Here is a 23608-nt window from a genome sequence, read left to right as displayed (position 1 = left end):
AATAAGACCCGGAACCAGTGGAAGTAAAGGTCGTGAAGATGTCCTTTGATGCAAGGTCTCAAAGATCACTGATGTCGATGGGGCCGGAGCTGCTAGCGGGATATTCAGCTTGGTTGCCCCTCTCACTAAGACCTCCTGAAATGTGTTGACATCATCTATGGGAGACACTCTTGGGGACGGTGAGTCCGATAAGGTTGGAGAGTAGTCTCGTGTGGACGATGAAGAATGTCCATGATGTGATTCCTAACGACAGTGCCTAGAGGTAGATGTACGCCTCGAGGAATAACCAGAACGCCCTGCAGATCGCGTTGGAGTCCTCGGAACAGGTTCTGGAGGAGGCGCCGGAAGAGGAGCCGTAGGTGTTACCGGCGTCTGTGGTAACGGCGACTGCCTTTGCGAGAGCTGTGGCGATGCTGGAAGTAGGATAAGCGAGGCCGAGGATTCCGAGGTTGTATAAACCCTTCTAGGCCTCTTAGATGGTCTTCTCGACGTCGAAGCACTCCTCGACGTCGAACTGCGGTGACGGCGAGTGCCTCTAGACGTCGACTCGTCTCGCCGCTGAGAACCTCTCGACGACGAACCTCGACGTCGGTGCAGTGACGGTGAACGCCTCCGACGGCGAACACTCTCTCTCGACGGCGATCTCCCTCGCCGTGTCGACGGCGAGCCCGACTCGGATCTCCTTGGCGTTGACTGTGTTCGCCGTGTCGACGGCGACCCAGATCCTCTCGTCGGGTGTCTTTGCCGCCTCGACGGCGAAATAGCTGTCGACGGCGAACAATGTCTTTTTCTCGCCGGCGAAGCACTCCTCGACGGCGAACATGTTGGCGCCGTTCCCTGCTTCGACGTCGACGCTCTCGACGTCGTCGGAGATCTATGTCGTTTTTCAGCAGGTCTGGAAGGAGTCATGGAGGAAACAGGTTGAGCCCTGGTAGAAGTCTGACCTTCTCCTCGCTCTGAAGTGGAATGGCCACTTTTTCTCCTGTCCTCTCTCGCCTGAAGTCGGATCTTCTCTCTATCACGAAGGATTCTTCTAGAGAAGGTTTTACAAATGTCACACGACTCCGGTTTGTGGCTGGATGGAAGACAAATTATACAGACCCTATGTGGATCTGTTTTAGCCTTCTTTCTTCCACAAGAAGGACATTTATCAAAAAGTGAAGGCATTTCTAACTAGAAAAACCTCAAAATTCTGTCAGAATTTAACAGAAATCAGTAGAAAATGATCACTCAAAGGTAAAAACGTCGAGTGAAAATGAAATTCAGAAGATATTTCAATGAATTTCTGTCACAAAAGCTTTTGTGAGGTAGAGCTCAATGCTTCAGGGTCCTGTCAGCAGGAGCTGGAAAAAAGAACAACTGCCTTTTGCTGTGCATGATGGGAAACAGGAAGACTTTACTTTCTTAAAGGCACAGCTCTATTTTCATTCTGTATAATGGCAGCCTATGGGCTACACTGCCCTACATTGTTTTATTCTCATGAGGTGTAAATAAAATATGAGAATGTATTTATTTATGTATTTATAGAATAAATAGAGGTTTAAACGTGAAATTTACACTACAACTGTTTTTCTTCTAACAATTTGGCCTGTGTAGCTGTTCACATAGGCTGCACATTGTTATTCTTAAGTGTTTTTCACAGACCTTTTTTGTCAAGGAGCTGATGATTGCACTTAAGAATATACTACACAACAGTGCTCCGGGGTCCCCGCAGGCGCGCGGAACTATTCAGTGCTTATGACTATACATGGAAATCCCCTACGAGAGAAAGTAAAATTGAGGGAAAAAATAAAAAAACAGATCCAAGCACAAAGGAGAAGACAGAAAGGAACTAACATTGACAGCAGGGGTGGTGCTTATATGTGCTCCATCATCACTTCTGGGGCAGAAAGAAATCACTGCATAGCCGCAAGAAACCACCTGCCGGCACATAGGAACAATGGTATTTGAATCTTTTAGATCTACTGCGGTACCTGGGATATTCTAAAGGTGAGGAATATGAAGTTAGAAGTATCTATCAGAAACCTTCACTTCCAATACAGGCCAAGACAGCTGAGATTTTCAAAGCACATGAGTGGAAGGGAGCAACTTGTGAACCTTAGCCCTAGAAGGAAGGAGGGTGCATGCCTATCGGAAGACCAAAGTGTTATACAGACACTGAAGAAACGCTTTGAGACCAAAACTAATATCGCAGAGCTGCAGGACATTTATTTAAAGAATCTTCTCGGCCTCCAATTATCTTCCTTTTTGCGTTAATTCGAGGATGTGGGCCCTAGGCTCTCCAAAAAAGCATTTAAGGTTCTTACCTGCTGAGGAAAGTGAAGCTCTTTTGAAAGGGTCCGCAGAACCCTACACCACAACAGTGTTTGTATAGTAAATGGTGAGCAGCCACACTGCATCTTAAAAATACTCTGTATGCCGACAATAAAGATGTAACACCTACTGCATGAGACACAGCTGTCATCTGAAATGTAGATTTTGCATGATGCATCAAAATCTCAGTCCCAACAACAGAATGGTAGTGCCTGAGTTAGAAGAGAAGCTGGATAAAAATATGACTAGGACGACTAGCGTCTACATTCTTTCTTGAGAAAAAAAAATCTTTCCCCAAGAAGTGTTGAAAGTTAGAGATAGTTATAAGGTTTTTGGCTTTGTTCAGAGACTGATTGTGACCAATTAAAGAGCACCAGGAAGGCCGCTGTACTCTCCTGGCTTCTTTCACTGTTGGATCATTTTTGATACCGTCATTCCAGTGAGGAAACACCTGGCATCCCTTTTGCAGCTGCTCCACCACTGGCGACAGACACAAGGTATAAACTCTCTAGGCTGACCAAAGACACTGCACTAACGCTGAACTGCTCTGTGCCCACCTGTACACACTGGTGGATGCCAAAGCTGCAGCAGACCTTCCGGTCTCACGAACTTAGACAAAACAGATGTGGGGTGTAAGGAAATGCCTCCTTGGCATGGTTACCCCCTGACTTTTTGCCTTTGCTGATGCCAAGTTTGAATGGCAACAAAGCAAATGAGCAACACTGAAGCTTACCAATGGTAGGCTACGGGCGGGCTCTAAGCCCACTGACCGAAAACAACATGCACTGTGAGAACTAAAAAAACTGTATAAAAAGCACCATGTAAAACAGTATTATGCACCTAGTTGATGGTAACTGTGGTGAGTGTCAGTTGCTTGAACAAAAAAAAAAAAAGTATAGTGGACTTCTACGGATGCCGTCTATTCCTGATCCCAGGAGATTTGTATCACTGCAGAGTTTCTCAGGGTTCCATCTTGTCTTTATTCTTCTTTAACCTCAACATGGCACCTTTTGTTAATTTAATCATAGATAACAGTACTACAGTTCACTAATATACCAACAATGGACAATTCTACAACAGTCTCCTCTGCTTCAGACACCCTATGCCTCAAACACTGCCAGCACCCCCACCAGACTTGGATGTCAATCACCTACCTAAAGCTTAACCCATCAAGAAACAGTTTCTCTTATTTCCCAAGAACACGTCTCCTCTAGCGGCTAAAGAAATATGACCAGATCACCCCAGTACTGATAGATCTTCAGAGGTTCTCCTTACCATCCTGTACTTTTTTCAAAAGAAGTGCCTTCATTTATAAACCATCACAACCGGAGACCTGGTGTATTTGTTTGACAAGGTCACAATCACAGGTGGCTCGTGGCACCCCTGCAGCCAGGAAACAATCGGGCAACGCAAAGGAGTACAAAACAGAAAAAAACAAGGCCAATAGCCTTCATCTGTGCCCAAATCCCCCTTCAATTTAAGAAAGCCTCCACCACTTTAAAAAGCACTACACGAAGACGCACTAATAGTCCACTTTGGCTCCCAATCACCTCCAATCACTTGTTGACTGTCTCTTGCCTCTATCACTATGAGGTAATCTACTGTCTTTTAGTTAGGTTTAAAGTAAACAAATACCACAGATGTATTCAACTTTCTGCAAAGCCCTAAGGCCTTGGTTGCATCTTCAGGTTAACTTTTGCCTCTCAAATTTATGAACTAACTTTTTTGCCAAGACGATGTGTAAATACACTTGCAATAGTTCAGAATTAGTCTGAAAGAAAAACGTAGGTAATACTGTTCATGTAGACAAAACAAATAATTTTACCTTGCTGTTGCCTTTAAATTCTTCCTGATCAAAGTCAAAATGACGACAGAGGGCCCCAACAGTAAAGAGAGACCGGAGGAGTGCCGGCTTATTTGCAGCAAGAACAGTACTATTTGGATCTTCCTGGTGTTGATTTTTTAGTTTTGTGAGGGCACCTAGAAGAAAAACATCACTGCAGTAAATGTGGCATAGGAGCTTGGGCAAATATGCTTAGTGTGGGAAATAAGCATTATACTTACCATAATATCTATTAAAACAGGCCCAAACAAACTTGTAATTTTGAGTAACTTTGTTAACAACAGATCCAAGACAGCTGACACAATGCTGAACCACCTATATAAAAGAAAATTACAATGAAAGGTACAGTTTATTCTGCAACTGGCAATGTCTAGACAAAAGGGATTGGTGGTCAGAGGTATCATTTTTGATATAAGTTAACAGTTTGAAGAATTCTTATAATTTGGCTGGTGATAAAAATTTGTGTCAAATGAATACAATGTTTAGCACTTATGGATAACACCCTCTCGATCAAAACCAACATTCACACTTCTGAATGGGAACAGAAACATAGGAAATTGCTTCCATTTGGTTTAAATGTTGAGGTTATGATGAGAAACTCTAAACCAATTAAATTAATAAATTAAGCCGAGTGATGCAGCCATAATGGACCCCCAACCCCATCCCCCATTCACACCCCTCCCCTAACTGGGACGGTTTGTGACCTCAGACCATAAAGTTCAGCCATAGCCAGAGGTCTCTGAGCAAAATGTCAGACTTGTCCATTCCTATCACTCACCACCCCTATAGCATTTCACTGGGCATGTTTTTTCCCTGAAGTTCTCTGACCTCTGGATAAAGAAGGAACAAGTGGTGACTTTGGACATAGATAATGGCCAGTGAAAGTAGGGCATTATCAAAGGGAATCAATGGATGGCAGTGAACACCCCTCTACTCATTTCTCTGCACAAGACCTCCAGACATGAGATTTGTTAAATCAATATGGCCAGAGGCCCTCAACTCTGTGTGCTATCTATTTCACCTCAGAGCTCAGCAGGCATGGAGGAGAGAAACGCATAGTGTTTAAAACTTTCAATATCTGAAAAACTAAACTGAATGCTAACTAGGGAATTAACTTCCTCTTCATATTAAGAGTTTGTAGAATCTTTCTGCAATGGATGAAATATTTACACTGAAATACCACCACCCCCTGGCACCTCTACTTGAGACCCTCCCAAACAGAAACAAGCATTTGCAATGCAACGGGTCTCGCGTTTGCTCATGTTAGAGCTGATAGCGTTGTAAACTCCTAACCCGACTTTTCACCTATCGGCAAAAGTGCATTTATGTACGTAACCCGAAAAAGTACAATTAACTATGTAAAGCGCTCGACTTCTGCCAAGCGAAATCACGCTAGTAAATGAGAGAAAAAGTAGTCCACGAGCCGGACAGAAAAAAGCGAGCCTCGCATGTTTTCTGTACTTGGTCGATGCACTCGAGGAGGGCTAGCCACCGGAAAAGGCATGACGTATGCATGCCTTCAACTAATGAAAGCAAGCAGATTTTATAAGGCAAGCCAACCAATGAAAAACACGGACGTGACGTCAACAGGGCTCCAAGCCCTTTTCTAAACACTAAAGCGTCTCGCTGCGATAACCACGATTAACCTTTCCTCCCTCCCTACAAGTTGCCTCTCGAACCACCCTTCCTCCATGAAAAAGCTTTGACAGTCAATAGTTCTCGCCTATAAAAGAACTATTGGCTTTGGCAATGTGCTTTGCCATGTTGTATGTAAATCAGTATGCCTTCTGTTCAGGATGGCTATAAGTTAGTGGTGTGGAGTGTCCGGGTGAAGTGGGGGAGTAGAATGGAATAGGGGGAGTAGAGTGTTGTAAGATCAGTTCAGTGGTAGAGAATGTAGGGAGCCTGGTGTGTGGTGAGCACCTATGGCGTTATCACCTTATTCCAGGTCCAGGTATCCTCTATTAGTGAGGTGTAGACAGTGTCTAGGATGACAGGACTCTCTAGAGGTAGTTGTGGATGAGCAGCCAAGACTTATCTAAGAAACATGCAAAGCTTATGCAAAACCACTATATTCACACAGCACCATCACACATGAAAGAACCACACAGTGTTACAAAAATAAAGGTACTTTATTAGGGTAACACAAATACTTGAAAACTAATAGGCAGTCCCCCAACTTGAGGTAAGTAAACACACAGTTATTTAAACATTACTTATCAGTTAAAAGCATAAAAAGCAATAAGCATTGGCAAAAATAATAGAAAATAGTGAGGGACCTAGGGGAGGGCCAAACAATATACTAAGAAAGTGGAATGTGAGATACAGTCCCCCACCCAAGGATGTGGAAGTGTTAGAGGGGAGCTGGAGGAACTAGTAACTAAGAGGAGAGTACCAGAGTGACCCCCAGCGGCCAGGAGAGCAGACGTAAGTACTTGGTTTTCCCCAAAACCTGAAGCCAGACTTAGGAAAAGATCTCTTGGAGGTGATGCCAACAAGCCTTGGTAGCTGCAAGAGACGGGGTGCACGGGGGTTCTGTCCTGCATGGAGAGGCAAGGGCATACCGTCTATCAAGTTGGATAGCTGGTAAAGAGGACCAAGGAGACCACTCCAGACCACCACCCGCGATGCAGGATCCATGCAGCTCCGGAGGAAAGGAGAGCCACGCAGCCGGTCGTCATAGTAGTTAGTGACTGTGGATTCAGGGGAGTGACTTTTTACTCCAAGGGAGATTTCTTCTTGTGCAGACTGAAGACTCGTCGCCCTCGGAGGATGCACAGCCGTGGAAATGTTGCAGTTGCAGGAAGAAGCTGTGGAAACCATGTTGCAAGCAGAGTCATCGCTGTGGATGCAGATTGTTGGTTCCTGGAGGGTCTAGTTGCAGAGGAATCCTGCTGGAATCTTGCACGCCACTTCCAAGGACCCACCAAAGAGGGAGACCCTAAATAGCCCAGGAAGGGGGATGGGTGACCACCCATCAGGAGGGGGCTGTGATGTCACCTGCCTGTCCTGTCCACTCAGATGCTCCGAGGCCTCTGCCCATCTTAGATTCAAGATGGCAAAATAATGTGGGCACCTGAAGGAGCCCTGGGCACCACCCCTCAGGTGGTGATTGACAGGGGAGTGGTTATTCCCCTTTCCATTGTCCAGTTTCATGCCAGAGCAGTGACTGGGGATCCCTGGACTGGTGCAAACTGGTTTATCCAAGGAGGGCACCAAATGTGCCCTTCAAAGCATATCAGTGGCTTTTGGGGGGGGGGGGGGGCTACCCCACCCAAGCCATGTAACACTTATTTCCAAAGGGAGAGGGTGTTGCCTCTCCCTCCCAAAACAAATTCTTGGTTCTGTCATCCTGGGCTTGAGCTGTTCAAGAAGCAGGAGGGCAGAAACCGGTCCTTAGGATGTCAGCTGTGCGGGCTGCCTGGGAAAACCCTGCAAACCGGTAGGAACAAAGCTGCGGATCGTCTAAGGAGCCTCCAGAGTGCATGGAATTCTACAACCAATACTGGCAACATTATTGGGGTATGATTCCGACATGCTTGATACCAAACATGTCTAGGTTCTGCGTTACCATTATGTAGCTGGACACAGGTACAGACCTGTGTCCAGTACACTCATAAAATGGTGTCCCTGAACTTACGAAGTCCAGGAAATCGATCTGGAGTTCATAGGGGAACCTCTGCTCATGCAGGGGTGCCCTCACACACAGGTACCTGCACCCACCCTCTGGGCTAGGAAGGCCTACCATAGTGGTGACTTAAAGTGACCTGGTGCAGTGACCTGAAGTGAAAAGGTGCATGCACCTTTTCACGCAGGCTGCAATGGCAGGGCTGCAGAAACATTTTACATGGGATCCCATGGGTAGCATAATACATGCTGCAGCCCATGGGGAACCCCTGGTGCCCCAATGCCTTGGATACCATGTACTAAGGACTTATATGGGGGCACCAGTATGCCATAGTTGGGGTGTGAAGTCCCAAGCAGCCAAATTCAGAGGGAGAGAGCACAGTCACTGGGTTCCTGGTTAGCAGGATCCCAGTGAACACATTCAAAATACATTGACAACAGGCAAAACCATGACAAAATGAGGGTACTTTCCTAATGAGTGTCTCACTGATTGCCTCTGTGAGTACCACAGATGCTTGTCACAACTCCTTGATAAGCCTAACTGCTCGCCCACACTACCACAAATAGAGCATTAGACCTATCTATTTCTGCCTCTGCAAACCAACTGGGGATCCACTGGACTCTGCACTGTGTACTTCATTTTAGTGCACCATATAGAGAGCCAGCTTCCTACACTGGTCAATACAAGTTTCCCAACTACACGATGGCTTCATTGAAGATAGGTGTAGGAAAATGCCACTGTTGGCATGGCTACCCCCTAACTTTTTACCTTTTGTTGATGCAGCTTTGATTGAAAGTGTGCTGGGACACTGTTAACCAGACCCCAGCACCAGTGTTCTTTCCCTAAACTGTACCTTTGTCTCCACAATTGGCACAACCCTGGCCCTCAGGTAAGTCCCTTGTAACTGGTACCAAGAGCCCTGATGTCAGGGAAGGTCTCTAAGGGCTGCAGCATGGTTTATGCCACCCTGGGGACGCCTCACCCAGCACATGCACACTGCCTCACAGCTTGTGTGTGGTGGTGGGGAGAAAATGACTAAGTCGACATAGCTCTCCCCTCAGAGTGCCATGCCAACCTCACACTGCCTTTGACCTAGGTAAGTCACCCCTTGCAGCCCTAAGGCATGGTGCACTATACCACAAGTGAGGGCATATGTGCATGAGCACTATACCCCTACAGTGTCTAAGCAAAACCTTAGACATTGTAAGTGCAGGGTAGCCATAAGAGTATATGGTCTGGGAGTTTGTCAAACACAAACTCCACAGTTCCATAATGGCTACACTGAAAACTGACGTTTGGTATCAAACTTCTCAGCACAATAAATGCAGACTGATACCAGTGTGCCATTTATTGAAACATACACCCAGAGGGCATCTTAGAGATGCCCCCTGAATACCTACCCCCTGAATACCTACCGACTTCTAGTGTAGGCTGACCAGTTTCTGCCAGACTGCCACACACCAGACATGTTGCTGGCCACATGGGGAGAGTGTCTTCGTCACTCTGTGGCCAGAACAAAGCCTGTACTGGGTGGAGGTGCTTCTCACCTCCCCCATGCAGGAACTAACACCTGACGGTGAGCCTCAAAGGCTCACCCCTTTTGTTACAGCACCCCAGGGCATCCCAGCTAGTGGAGATGCCCGCCCCTCCGGCCACTGCCCCCACTTTTGGCAGCAAGGCTGGAGGAGATAATGAGAAAAACAAGGAAGAGTCACCCACCAGTCAGGACAGCCCCATAGGGGGCCTGAGCTGAGGTGACCCTTACCTTGAGAAATCCTCCATCTTGAGTTTGGAGGATTCCCCCAATAGGATTAGGGATGTGCCCCCCTACCCAAAGGAAGGACGCACAAAGAGGGTGTAGCCACCCTCAAGGACAGTAGCCATTGGCTACTGCCCTCCCAGACCTAAACACACCACTAAATTCAGTATTTAGGGGCTCCAAGATAATCAGATTCCTGCAACCTGAAGAAACAAGAATGACTGCTGACCTACAAGCCTGCTGAGAAGACGGACGACAACAACTGCTTTGGCCCACGCCCAACCGGCCTGTCTCCAACTTAGAAAACCTGCAATCAGCTACGCATCCGACAGGGACCAGCGACCTCTGAAGCATCAGAGGACTGCCCTGGACTAAAGGACCAAGAAACTCCCGTGAGCAGCAGCCCTGCTCAAAACCAGCTACTTCTTTGCAACAAAAAAGCAACTTTCAAAGACTGAACATTTCCGAAAGCGTGAGACTTCACACTCTGCACCGACACCCCTGGCTCGAGATCCAGAGAACAAACCCCTCAGGGAGGCCTCCCTGGTGACTGTGAGCCCAGGAGTAACCAGAGACGACCCCCCTGAGCCGCCACAGTGACCCCTGCAGAGAGAATCCAGAGGCTCCCCCTGACCGCGACTGCCTGTAACAAGGGACCCGACGCCTGGAACCAACACTGCACCCGCAGCCCCCAGGACATGAAGGAACCGAACTTCGATGCTGGAGTGACCCCCAGGCGATCCTCCGCGTTGCCCAGGTGGTGTCTGCCCCGAGAAGTCCCCCGGTGCCTGCCTGCACCGCTAGAGTGACCCCCGGGTCCCTCCATTGTTTCCTACTTGAAACCCAACGCCTGCTTTGCACACTGCACCCTGCCGCCCCTGTGCCGCTGAGGGTGTTTTTTGTGTGCCTTCTTGTGTCCCCCTCAGTGCTCTACATAACACCCCTGGTCTGCCCCCCGAGGACTCAGGTACTTACCTGCTGGCAGACTGGAACCAGAGCACCCCTATTCTCCATAGGCGCCTATGTGTTTTGGGGAGCTCTTTGACCTCTGCACCTGACAGGCCCTGAGCTGCTGGTGTGGTAACTTTGGGGTTGCCTTGAACCCTAAACGGTGGGCTGCCTATGCCCCAAAACTGAGACTTGTAAGTGTTTTACTTACCTCCTAATCTAACCTTTACTTACCTCCCCCAGGAACTGTTGATTTTTGCACCAAGTGTGCATTTTGAAACTAGCTTATTGCCATTTTTTAATTTGTTTTTTACAAAGACTGTACATGATATTGTTTTCATTCAAAGTTACATAAGTATCTAAGTGAAGTACCTCACATTTAAAGTGTTTAATGTAAATCTTGAACCTGTGATTCTTAAAATAAATTAAGAAAATATATTTTTCAATATAAAAACCTATTGGCCTGGAGTAAGTCTGAGTGTGTGTTCCTCATTTATTGCCTGTGTATGTACAACAAATGCTTAACACTACCCTCTGATAAACCTACTGCTCGACCACACTACCACAAAATAGAGCATTAGAATTATCTACTTTCGCCACTATCTTACCTCTAAGGGGAACCCTTGGACTCTGTGCACACTATTTCTTACTTTGAAATAGTATATAAAGAGCCAACTTCTTACAGGGTACACATCAAGTAAGTAAGTACAAGATTAAGGTCCCACTGAGGCATGATAAATGGAGTGGGAGGATATAAATGGGTGAGCCCTTTGAGGAATCAACTCACAATAGGAGATTTAAAGAGTGAGGGCTGATCAGGTAGCCTAGGAAAGGCTGAAATGGCAGATAAATACCCTTTAAGGGTGCCCAAAGCAGAGCCCTGTTGGGCCAAAGAAAGAACAAACAGAAGAACCTGGGATAGAGATAGTTGCAGATTCCTTACCTTCGAATTTTACCCCAGGCGTCAGACTGGCTCCGGAGATTTTTCTTCGAGCAATACCCTTGGGTGCACAGACAAGTATGGAGGCTTTGAGGAAAGGGCCTGAAGCTCACTCACCCTGCGAGCGGAGGTGATAGCGACTAGAAAGACAGTTTTGAAGGTGAGGAGCCGAAGGGACAATTATGCATTGGCTCAAAGGGGGTATATGTAAGGAAATGCCTCCTTGGCATGGTTACCCCCTAACATTTTTGCCTTTGCTGATAAAGGGGCGGAAAGGGGATCAACAGATTTACTGGTGCACGATGCCACAAATGTATTCCAATGACAGGCGTATACCGTTTTGGTGGATGGACGCCTGGCTGCCAAGATAACATTCCAGACCTTGGGGGGGGGGGGGGGGGGGGGGGGAAGGGCAAAAGCAGTCAACTGGTGCCGCTCAATTTCCACGCATGAAGGCGGAGGTTGGACAGGTTCGGGTGGAGAACGGTCCCCTGTTGCTGCGACAGACGATCCGCCCAAAGAGGCAGTCTGAGTGGAGAATCGATGGACATGCTCAATAGCTCTGGATACCATACTCTCCGTGCCCAGTCTGGAGCCACCAAGATGACTGGGCCCGGTAGTTCCTGATTTTCTTGAGAACTCTGGGCAGAAGAGGGATAGGTGGGAAGGCATAAAGGAGGCCGGAGTTCCACTCGAGACGAAAAGCGTCTCCGAGGGAGTGCCGCCTTGGAAACTCCAACAGCTGACATTGCACGTTCTCTGCGGAAGTGACCAGAAGGCTCCCCCCACTGCTGAAAAAGACCTTGCGCCACCTCCAGATGGAGACACCATTCGTGATCGGCTGTGCATCGACGGCTGAGTTTGTCCGCTCTAGCGTTGAGGGAGCCCCCCAGATGTTGAACAATCAGGGTAATGCTCTGATGTTCCAGCCATGTCCAGAGGCGTAGTGCGCCTCCTGACAAAGGGTCCAGGACCCTACTCCGTCCTGTTTGTTGGAGTACCACATGGCGGTAGTATTATCTGTGAACACCTACACTACTTTCCCTTTGAGAGAGGGAAAGAATGCTTTTAATGCAAGCCTGATCTCCCGGAGCTCCAGCAGACTGATATGGAGCCCCATCTACACCGGAGACCAGAGGCCTCTGATCTCCACCTCTCCCATGTGGCCACCCCAACCCAGAAGTGATGCATCTGTCACTATAGAGAGATCTGGGTGGGGAAGGGAGAGGGATCTGCCGTGGACCCAATTTGGATTTGAAAACCACCACTGCAGGTCTTTCGCAGTGCCCTCCGAGATCTGGACCAGGTCGGAGAGATTTCCCCTAAAGCTGCGCCCACTGGAACTTCAGGTCCCACTGCAGAGCACGCATGTGCCACGTGACATGTGTTACTAGGAGGATGCAGGAGGCCATGAGGCCCAGCAGCCTCAGAGTCAGTCTCACCGAAACCCAAGACCGAGGACGAAAGATCGGAATCATAGCCTGAATGTCTTGGACTCGTTTTTCGGGAGGATAAGCCCGAAACTGCACTGTATCCAGAACTGGTCTGATAAAATGGAGAGACAGAGGGTGTCAGGTGTGACTTTGGCACGTTGACAGTGAACCCCAGCATGTACAGGAGGTTTGCTGTAGTCTGAAGGTCAGAGACTACTTTCTGGGGCGGGTTTGCCTTCAACAGCCAATCGTTGAGGTAGGGGAAGACTGGGGACCCCTAACCTGCACAGATGAGCTGCCACCACTACCATCTCTTTCGTGAACACCCAAGGGGCAAGGCCAAAAGGGAGCATGGTAAACAAAGCGCTTGTGACCTACCACGAATCGTAGGCAACATCTGTGGGCCGGCAAGATGGGGATGTGAAAGTATGAGTCTGGCAAGTCCAATGCTACCATCTAGTCTCCACGGTCTAGGGCAGATAGGACTTGAGGCCAATGTCAAACATTTTGAACTTCTTTTTCAGCACCAGAAAGTAGTGGGAATAGCAACCACCATCTACTTCTGGCAACGGAACCCTCTCTACAGCTCCTTTGGCCAAAAGGGCTTGGACTTCCTTGCGGAGAAGCGCCATATGATCCTCTGATATGAGATAGTATGAAGGTGGCATGGCTGGAGGAGGTGTCTCGAAGGGGAGGGAGTAGCCCCTTCAAACAATCAGGAGAACCCACCTGTCTGAGGTAATGGAGTGCCATTGGGGCAGGTGATGGCAAATCCTGCCACCAACTGGTTCCTGGTTTACCCGTGGAGTAGGAAGGTTTCGAGGCAGCGGAGGGGGATGGGGTGGACTGGGCAACCCACTGGCTCCCTGATCCCCGGGGGCGTGGGATCCAGCATCCGCAGCCACGCTGGGTCTGTACAGCATGCGCGGGTCGATGGCCACAGGGGAAAGAACACGGTTGGGTGCCCCCTTCCGTAGCCACGGAAGGCGGACTGCTGGGATATAGGAGCTGGCGCAAGGTCAAGAGACCGGGCCTTAGCTCAGGAATACTTGAAGCGCTTGAGCGCAGAGTCTTCCTTGTCTCCAAAGTGATGTGTGCCATCAAAGGGCATGACCATCATAGATTGCTGTTCATCCCCTGAGAAGCCAGATGTTCTCAGCCAGGCGTGGCATCTCAATGCCACCGTCGATGCAACCAATCTGCCCAGAGAGTCGTCGTATCCAGTCCACAACAAATCATGAACTTTGCTGCATCCCTCCCATCTGTCACGGCTTGAGAAAGGACATTCTGGGCCTCCTCCAGAACTGTAGGCAGCACAACCGTATCCCAGAGAGTATGGGAATAGTGGCCGAAAAGGCTTGCAGTGTTCACCGATCACAGCACTAGACTGTTGGAGGAAAACAACTTCTTCCCCAAGCTGTTCAGTCTTTTTGATTCCCTGTCCGGGGGTGCGGCAGGGAATGCACCTGATGAAGATGAAGCCTGGATGACAGGGCTCTAAGGCGTGGGGTGTTGGGTGAGGAAGTTTGGGTCTGTCGGCGCAGGCCGATGGTGGCAGACAATCGTCCTATTCACAGGAGCCCCTGTGCTGGGTCTGGAACAAGTACCCAAAAGGACATCCGTCAGTGTCTCATTAAAGGGAAGAAGGGGTTCTGATGTGTAAGTCCCCGGTTGAAGCACGCTGGTTAGGATATTAGGCCTAACCTCCACAGAAGGTAGCTCAAGGTCCAAGACCTCAACTGCCCTTCTCACACTACCATGGAATATGAGGCGCCCTCCTCCATAGCCACGGTAGGAGGAGAGAGCATACCAGTGTCAGGGGAGGTGCCTGGACCACTGGCATCACCCAAATCCTGCACCCAGTCCATTTGGTGGTCAAGCTGGTATTCTAAAGGGTCCAGTGTCCCCTCCAAACTCTCCCTGTATCCATACCCGTAAGCATAAGGGTCTGGATCAAACCTGGGCCCAGGATAGCCCATAGAGAACAGAATCTGCATCGAGCGACGTAGTTCCAGATCTGGGTCGCGGATATTAGAATGGGATCGACGTCGTTTGTGGGCCCAACCGACTTCGGGAGCATAGTCATCTGACCAGATGCGGGGGAGGTTGACGTGGCATGACGGATCTGAGATTGGATCCGGAAGAGCCCTCCAGAACCGTGGCCGAAGCTGACGTCTTCAAACCCGAGGGGGCCCCCACCAACTCACCTGGGCTAGACGGCACGGAAGGTAGGTCGGTCTGCCTAAAAATGAGGCGCATTGCATCATAAAACTCTTTGAGCTGGGCAGGGGTGGCTCCGGCTTCCGGGAAGTCGGTGAAGTGCACAGCGGACCCAGATGAAGGCTCAGAGGACGGAGGTGTAGAGCGTTGACACACTTCCCGCGCTGCCTCATCCGAGCGACTGGGTGAAGTTGAAGAATGCTTGTCCTTCTTCGATTTCTTTTTCTTATAACCCGAATGTCCCGATGAAGAGTGGTGGTGACTCCGCAGCCAGTCTCGGGACCTTCCTCTCGAACTAGACCATGTGCGCTGCAGAGTCGAGTGTCAGGCCGCCATTAGCTTTAGGAACCGCTCCCTCAAAGCTTTCGGGTTCATGGCCCGACACTCTGAGCACGACTTCGGTTCGTGATTGCGCTCCAGGCACCAAAGACACACAACGTGTGGATCAGTCACCGACATCATTTGGTGACAAGAGTCGCATGGCTTAAAACCAGTCTTGAGGGACATCCCTCAACGCATCCACGACCTCATCAAAAAGAATGACAAAAATGTTGTTGTAGTGAAAAAGTGACTGAGGTAGCTCTGTCAGGATCTGCGTGTAGGCTGGTGCGGAAAGAAAAGAACTGACGTCAGCGCACCGGGGTGGCGCCTATATACGATTGCGACGTCATCACAGCGAACACGACGCCCGTGGAGTCGACAGACGACACCTGACTACGTGCACAGGTAGTGCTCGAAGAAAAATCTCCAGATCTAGACTGACGCCTGAGGGAATTGAAAGGTAAGGAATCTGCAACTAGAAGTCTCTATCAGATATTCTTGTAGGGGTCTCATATATAGTCTTGCATGTGAGACTATCACAATGCAAGAAGCCAACACACCTAAAAGGTGCATCACAATTCAAACAGGTAGGAGACTGTGGCTGAAAAAGAGCCGGCTGGTTCTGGAGCTCGAGAACTCTGTGGATTGGGGTAAGCTTTTGCAGTGATCGAACTGAGTATGGCTACAAGGGGTTGTAGATGGGATCTGGTGGCATTTATTGTAAATCCCAATACGTGTAAGAGGTTTTTTTTATTCTCGAACTCTTGATCAGCCAATCTTCCAGACAAGGGAAGACACGTACATTTCTCTTTCTTAGATTTGCAGATATTACAGCTAAGCTTTTGGTGAACACACGTGGGGCTATAGTAGTACTTTCAACTTACCACAAACCGAAGCAATCAGCTATGTGCCAGATGGATTGGGATATGAAAGTATGCATCCTTCAGGTCTAATGCAGCCCTGAAGTCACCTTCTTGTAGTAGTGATATCACATCCTGAAGGGCCACCATGTTAAAGTCTTTGGATATAATGTATTGATTGAGTGGGGGTAAGTCCAGCATAGGACGGAGTATACTCAGTGTCCTTGATGTTTGTATAAGACAGGTTCTATAGCCCCTTTTTTGCAATCATGTTTTTACTTCTTCCTTCAACTGGTGTAGATGCTGTGGACTGAGGATGTGTCTTCTTGGTGGGATATTTGGAGGAGGTTGTTTGAGCTCCAGATAATATCCCTGAGTGATAATGTCTAATAACCATTGGTCTGATGTCACCTTTGGCCACAACTCATTGAAGTGTTGTAGCCTTCTCCCAATTGGTGAGGTGGTCAGGGGGAATGGCTGGTGAGTCACTGTTTGGTTGTGGAGGCTCCCTTTGTGGGTATTCCTTTACCTCTACCTCATGATTTATAGCCACCTCGATAATAGCCTTTTCTGATTGCTGGTGGAACTGCTGTTGTTGGCAGCTTGGGATCTTTGGTGTGGTACTCGGAGGCCCCTCTCCCTTGGTAGCGCGGAAAGGGCTGTTGCTTTTGTGTTGTGAACTGTAAGGCTCTCACTTGCTTGGCTGTTTCTCTATCCTTTTTGATCTTTTCCAGTTGTGTGTCAACCTGTGGGCTAAAAAGATGTTTACCATCAAAAGGAATGTTCAAAATGTGCTGTTGCACTTTAGGTTTGAACCCAGATATGCAAATCCATGCATGTCTATGAAGCGTTACTGACAAATTAATGCCTTGTGCTGCGGTGCCTGATCTATCTAACAAACATTGAATGATTGCAGCATCCAGGCCGAATACTAGATGGCAGGAGCATGCATAATGTGTATCTGCAGCAAACATGCTGTGAATCCACATTTACACGTACGTAAAAAGCTTTCTCCTCTGAATATTCCTTCCTCAAGTTCAAGGCCACATCAACTTTAAGAAACAATCCTAAATTAATTCTGATGGTGTATAATTATTTCAACATCTGTGAGTCTGTGTGTATAAACTCTATTTGTGGATTTAGTCTCCAGAAGTATAGTCCCGCCATTCTTTGATCATGATAACCATTTAAGTGAGAGGTGCCTGAATGAAAACAAGATCTCCAAGGCTTCCTAGCAGCTTTTAGTCTGGCAATGTGCACAAAGGACACTAATTTTCCCAGCAGTGAAGTGCTAATTACATTGCAACCTGCCATAAAAAATGGGGAAGGCAACTTACTTAAGCTTTCTAGGTGAACACAGACATCAATTAAAGGAGGGAGGGCAGGAGGGGACAACCACCAATATGGGCATTAAGGGAGGGAACGAGGATGGGGGCAAGCAACACAGAGGAGAGAGGTACACTGAGCAGGAAGTACACAAGGAGGCCTGCTGAAAAACTCTACCAAAGTGCTTGAATCTAAAGCAAAAAGTAGTGCCTGTAAGAATGAGCAACGGAAGGACAAGTAATGCATCCATGCTCCAACGTACATTAAAAGGAAGGAAGCCTACGACAGTTGACCATTCTAAAGCAATCAAGAGAGTCAAAATAAACAACCAATTGTAAGTAATGGGTGTCGGCTAAGCCCACTGATAGTAAACAAAATGCCTTGAAGACAGCGCATGTGCTGTCTGGGTAAAACCTAAAAAGAAAGTAACACAGGGCACTAACATACAACAGTTACAAATCTTACCGTCATTCCATACTTTATTATCAGTTTCATAAGATCTTCCTCAATAGTGGCAAGGAATGTTTCACTGGGGTGTTCCATCAAAGGCACAACCAGCTCCAAGATCTTTGCAACATTGCAGATAACCATGAAATCATTCTGGGTCTGTAACAATTTTAATCAAGAGTCTGCATTTACATTATAACTATCACTCTAAGTGCACTTGTACGATACATACAAAAAGAGCAAGACTGCAAAAGGCAAATGCTGAACAAGACCATTCTTGGATATATTTAAAAAAAAAAGTTTTAAGAAAGCAATTAAGAAATACTCTAACATGCATTCTTATTGATGAAATTCTTATGTACAGAAAATGGAATATTACCCGTAAGAAGATTTTTGCAATATTTTGCCAGATAGTGGCGACATGTGGGAAGATTAATGAAAAAGTAAATGTTTGTGGGTATAAGGATAAGTTACTTACCTTTGTTAACGGTCTGATGTATGCCAGCTCCCTCAAACTCTTTATAGACCTCTTCCAAAAACAGATTTTTCCAGCAACATTTCTCCAGTTGCAGGTGGTGCTTTGCGGCATCAAGAGCAGTGCTTTATGACCCCATAGAAAATGAGACACACACACACACATATATATATATATAAAATATGTCACTTACCTAGTGTACATCTGTTCGTGGAATGTAGTGCTGCAGATTCACATGCGTCGCATAAGTTCGCCATCTTGTGTTGGGCTCGGAGTGTTAGAAGTTGCTTTTCTTTGAAGAAGCTTTTTCAAGTCATGCGATCGAGTGACTTCTCCCCTCGATGATAGCGCGCATGGGCATAGAGTTCATTCTTAGGTTGTTTTCCCGTAGGAGGGTGAAGTAATGTATAGGTACATATATATATATGTGTGTGTGTGTGTTAAGAAGATGTCCATGCGATGTATATACATATTTACATAATAAAGTACTACAATGGCTACAGGCTTCCGGGGAGGATGCATGTGAATCTGCAGCACTACATGCCACGAACAGATGTACACTAGGTAAGTGACGTTTTCTGTTCAATGGCATATGTAGCTGCAGATACGCATGCTTTGCATAGACAGAAAAGCAGTTGCCTCCTAAAATAAGCGGTGGCTAGGCTGTAGGAGCTGGAGTAGTTTGAAATAGTGTTTTATGCACTGCTTAATCCACATTTGCTTGTTGGCAAGACAACACATTCACACAATAGTGTTTTGTAAATGTGTAGACCATATGACTGCTTTACATATGTCTGCCATTGGTATATTTCCTAAAAATGCCATTGAAGCTCCTTTCTTTCTAGTAGAATGTGCTTTTGGAGTTACTAATAGCTGTCTTTTAGCTTTGAGACAGCAAGTTTGAATACACTTTACTATCCATCTGGATAATCCTTGTTTTTAAATGGGATTACCCTTATGAGGATGGAAGTTGCAGATATACAAAGTATGTCCTCAGGAGCCAAACTGCCAGGTTGAGAATACTGGGATTGGGATGCATGATCTGATATTTGTTTTGAGTCAACAGGTCTGGTCTGTTTGGGAGTTTGTGAGGTGGTACTACAGACAGATCCAACAGTGTTGTGTACCAGTGTTGACGTGCCCAGGTGGGAGCTATGAGTATCATAGTAAGAGATGTGTGACGAATTTTGTTGACCAGAAATGGAATTAGTGGGAGAGGGGGATAAGTGTAAGCAAATATCCCTGACCAATTGATCCATAGAGCATTGCCCCTGGATTGAGGGTGTGGGTACCTGGACGCGAAGTTTGGCCATTTTGTGTTTTCGCTTGTTGTGAAAAGGTCTATGTCTGGTGTTCCCCACATGTGAAAGTCGTGTTGAACTACCTACGGGTGAATCTCCCATTTGTGTAGTTGTTGCTGCGTCCTGCTTAAGAGGTTCGCTAGTTGGTTGTGTATCCCTGGGATATACTCTGCTAATAGGTGAATGCGATTGTGAATTGACCATTTCCAAATTGTCTGTGCTAGAATGGAAAACTGAGATGAATGAGTGCCCCCTGTTTCTGCAGATAATATTGTGATGTTGTCTGTTCTTATTAACACTGTTTTGTGTGTGAGCTGTGGTTGGAATGCTTTTTGCCAAAAACACTGCCAGCTATTCCAAGTAGTTTAGGTGGTACGTCTGCTGGATTGCGTCCCATTCCCCCCGTATTGTGAGATTGTTGCGATAGGCTCCCCAACCTTTCACTCATGCATCTGTAGTGATTATGGTCTGTGGTACAGGGTCCTGAAATGGCTGCCCCTTTGATAAATTGGTGTGATTCCACCATTGCAGAGAGTTTCAAGTCTGGCGGTCCAACAACACTAGATTGTGAAGTTGACCCTGTGCCTGAGACCATTGAGAGACACTGTTGCAGGGGTCTTGTGTTTAGATATGCACTGGGCACTATTGATATGCAGGATGCCATCATTCCCAAGAGTTTCATGATAAATCTTACTGGGCAAGTTTGATTGTATTGGAGTTGAGATATGAGACTGTGGAACGCTTAAATTCTTTGTGGGTTTGTGTAAGCTAATTCTGACTGAGTGTTCAGAATTGCTCCAGATACGGGTATATTTGCGCTGTCTGAAGGCGAGGCTTCTGGTAATGGATTGTGAACCCTAAACTGTGTAGGGTATTGATTGTGTATCGTTTGTGTTGACAAATTTGAATGGTACCGGCTTTTATTAGTTAGTCGTCTAGACAGGGAAAGACGTGTATACACTGTCTTCTGAGGTATGCTGCAACCACTGCTGGCATTTGGTAAATACTCTTGGTGCTGTTGTTACTCCAAAGGGTAGCACATTGAGCTGGTAGTGCTTTGCCTGCTCTTACAAACGTAAGTACTTGCGGTGTGCTGGATTTAAAGGAATATGGAAATAAGCATCTTTTAGATTTAATGCTGTCTTGTAGTATTGTTTTTGTAACAAGGGAATGACATCCCGTAGAGTGACCATGTGGAAATGTTCTGAGAGAATGTACTGATTGAGAGGTCTGAGATAAAGGATTGGTCTGAGAGTGCCATCCTTTTTTGGTATGAGGAATATACTCCTGTCCTTTGTTGATTGATGGGAACTACCTCTATTGCATCTTTGAGTAGAAGAGATTCTACCTCTCAGAACAATGATTGCCAGAAAAAGCCTGTGTGAACGAGGGGGTATGTTTGGTGGAGTAGAGATCAGTTCTAGGCAATAACAATTGTGGATAATTGACAGTATCCATTGATCTGATGTAATTTGCTGCCAATGATGGTGGAAATGTTGCAGTCTTCCTCCCACAGGAGATGTGTGCTGTGTGGGGATGGAGAGAAAGCCACTGCTTTGATGAGGAGGAGGCACATTGTGTGGCAGTGGATTTGCCCCTACCTCTGAAATTGTGTCCTCTATAGGAACCCCCTTAAAGATTCCCTAGATTAATACTGCTGTCCCTGTTTTTGCTGGGACGTGGAGGCCTCTGATGTTTGGGGTTTAAAGCCCCCTCTGATTTGGGGCTTACGAAAAGTTCCCCGAAAAGGTCTTGTGTAAAGGGCGCCCTTGGACTTTGCAGCATCTGAGTCCTTTAATTTTTCAATGGTGGTATCCACCTAAGGTCCACAAAGTAGTTGTTTATTGAATGGCATATTAAGGACCTCTTACCGTATCTCAGGCTTGACTCCTGAGAACCGCAACCAAGCATGCCTTCTAATCATAACACTGGTATTTATTCCCCTAGCTGCATTATCAGCAGCGTCTAGGGTGGATCTGATTTGATTGTTGGCAATTGCTTGTCCTTCTGACACTACCTGCGCTGTGTCCTTTGTTTGTGTTCAGTAATGAGATATTGAAGGAACTCCTGCATTTCATCCCAATAGGCCCTTTTATACCTGGCTAAAAGAGCTTGGGAGCTGGCAATTCTCCATTGACTTAGAGTCTGAGTTGCCACTCTTGCCTGCTGCATCAAACTTGTGGCTTTATCAGGTGGAGGAGCATCACCTGTGGATTACTGTTTGCCCTTTTCCTAGCTGCACTAAACACAATGGAATCAGGTGGCAATTGTTGAGTTATAAAAATTGGATCTGATGGTGCAGCTTTATATTTTTTATCCACCCTAGGTGTCAGTACCCTAGCGTTTGCCGGCTCTTTGAAAATGTTATCAGCATGTTTTAGCATGCCTGGTAGCATCAGCAAACACTGGTGCTGCTTATCTGTAGAAGATAGGGTGTTGAATAGGAAATCATCCTCTATGGGCGCGGAGTGCAGTTGCACATTGTGGTATGTGGCTGCTCTAGCAATGACCTGATTATAGGCCGTGGTGCCCTCAGGTGGAGATGGCCTTGTGGGATTCAGATCAGGGTCATTAAATGGAATTGAGTCAGAATCATCCATATCCCATGGGTCCATATTATAAGGATTGTCACGCATATAATCCCCATGTGAGGAAACAGTAGGTTGTGCAGCAAACTGTGTGGGTGAAGGTGGTGGTGGTGGAGTGTCAGGTGGTGGAGAAGTAGGAAGGCATGGCGAATGCGGTAGAGAAGGCTGATGCACTGTCTTTGGCTTCTCCCTGCGTTTGAATATTTTCGCCGGTGAAGGCCCAAATTCCAAACCTTCTTGGAATGACAGTTTCCTTGATTATAGGAGAAGGAGAGGTAATAATTTTCCCTTAATCCATCTAGATTTGTATTTTCCTTTGTTTTTGGTCCAGGACCTCAAGATTGGGCCTAATGTCTGTTGATTCCTCCAAAGATGGACCATGTTTGCTCTCCACCAATGCATGCTCCGAAATCTTGGTGATGAACTGCTTTAAACAGGCCGAAAATGTGGTCTCTGAAGCAGATGGAAGTTTTTTTGGCTCCGAAGAAGAGCTTGAATGTTTTGGCTCCGAGGTGGCATGTAGACACCTTGGTTCTGAAGTGGAAGCATCCATCTTACGACTCGAAACCGAAACACTCTGTTTGGTCGAATGCATTTTGGCCTTTTTCGACACCGAACCTGAGGGCTGGTCGTCGAGATGTCATTTTCGGGTCCGACCAAGGCCGGCAAACAGTGGCAGACCCAAAGCCTTCTGTGCTGACTTTAAAAAAAAAAAATGTTGTGTATGGGAAGGGGCTGGCGTACTCACGTACTGCGCTGCAGGAATAACTTGGCTGTCCCCATCTGAGTCACAGTCCGAATCTGAGTCTGCAATGGAAACTGCAGTGTGTGCCTGTTCCTCACCAAAAATGTCGGGCGTTTAATCTGTCCACTTCAATGCCATCTCTAGTCGTGGCACTCTTCGATCCCGCAAGAGCCTGGAGATTGGCAGAGGTTGCACACCGAGTGTTGGTCGGTGTAGGGGAACTTAGTGTGGCACCAAGGCAGAATCGAAATTGAGTTCGATCCATGAGCTTGTGACGCAGTAGGCCCAAGAAGGGTACGGGTGCCCGAAAGGGCATTTAATTGATCCAGACGCTACAATCAGATTGAGTATAGTTAGAAACCCATTTGAAAACGATACCGATGTTGAAGGGAAAGATAGAGAAGTTCAGATACTACCAAAACCGACATCTACCGGAGTGATAGGGAACACGTCTGAACCAG

At 47.0% G+C, this 23608-nt stretch overlaps 1 protein-coding gene across 17 annotated transcripts in view; it reads right to left on the bottom strand.

The window, feature by feature from the left end:
- Positions 1–23608, bottom strand: part of NIPBL (NIPBL cohesin loading factor) — a 1341000-nt gene that overhangs the window by 218690 nt on the left and 1098702 nt on the right. For all 17 annotated transcript variants that reach the window (XM_069221119.1, XM_069221174.1, XM_069221201.1 and 14 more), the window contains 3 exons: positions 18057–18197; positions 4378–4471; positions 4139–4293 (listed from right to left, as the gene is read on the bottom strand). In XM_069221119.1, the coding sequence (XP_069077220.1) occupies positions 4139–4293; positions 4378–4471; positions 18057–18197 (390 nt within the window). The remainder of the gene's footprint in view (positions 1–4138; positions 4294–4377; positions 4472–18056; positions 18198–23608) is intronic.

The sequence above is a fragment of the Pleurodeles waltl genome, chromosome 1_1 (assembly GCF_031143425.1).
Source record: "Pleurodeles waltl isolate 20211129_DDA chromosome 1_1, aPleWal1.hap1.20221129, whole genome shotgun sequence".
Taxonomy (NCBI): Eukaryota; Metazoa; Chordata; class Amphibia; order Caudata; family Salamandridae; genus Pleurodeles; species Pleurodeles waltl.
This window is presented reverse-complemented; position numbering and strand designations above follow the sequence as displayed.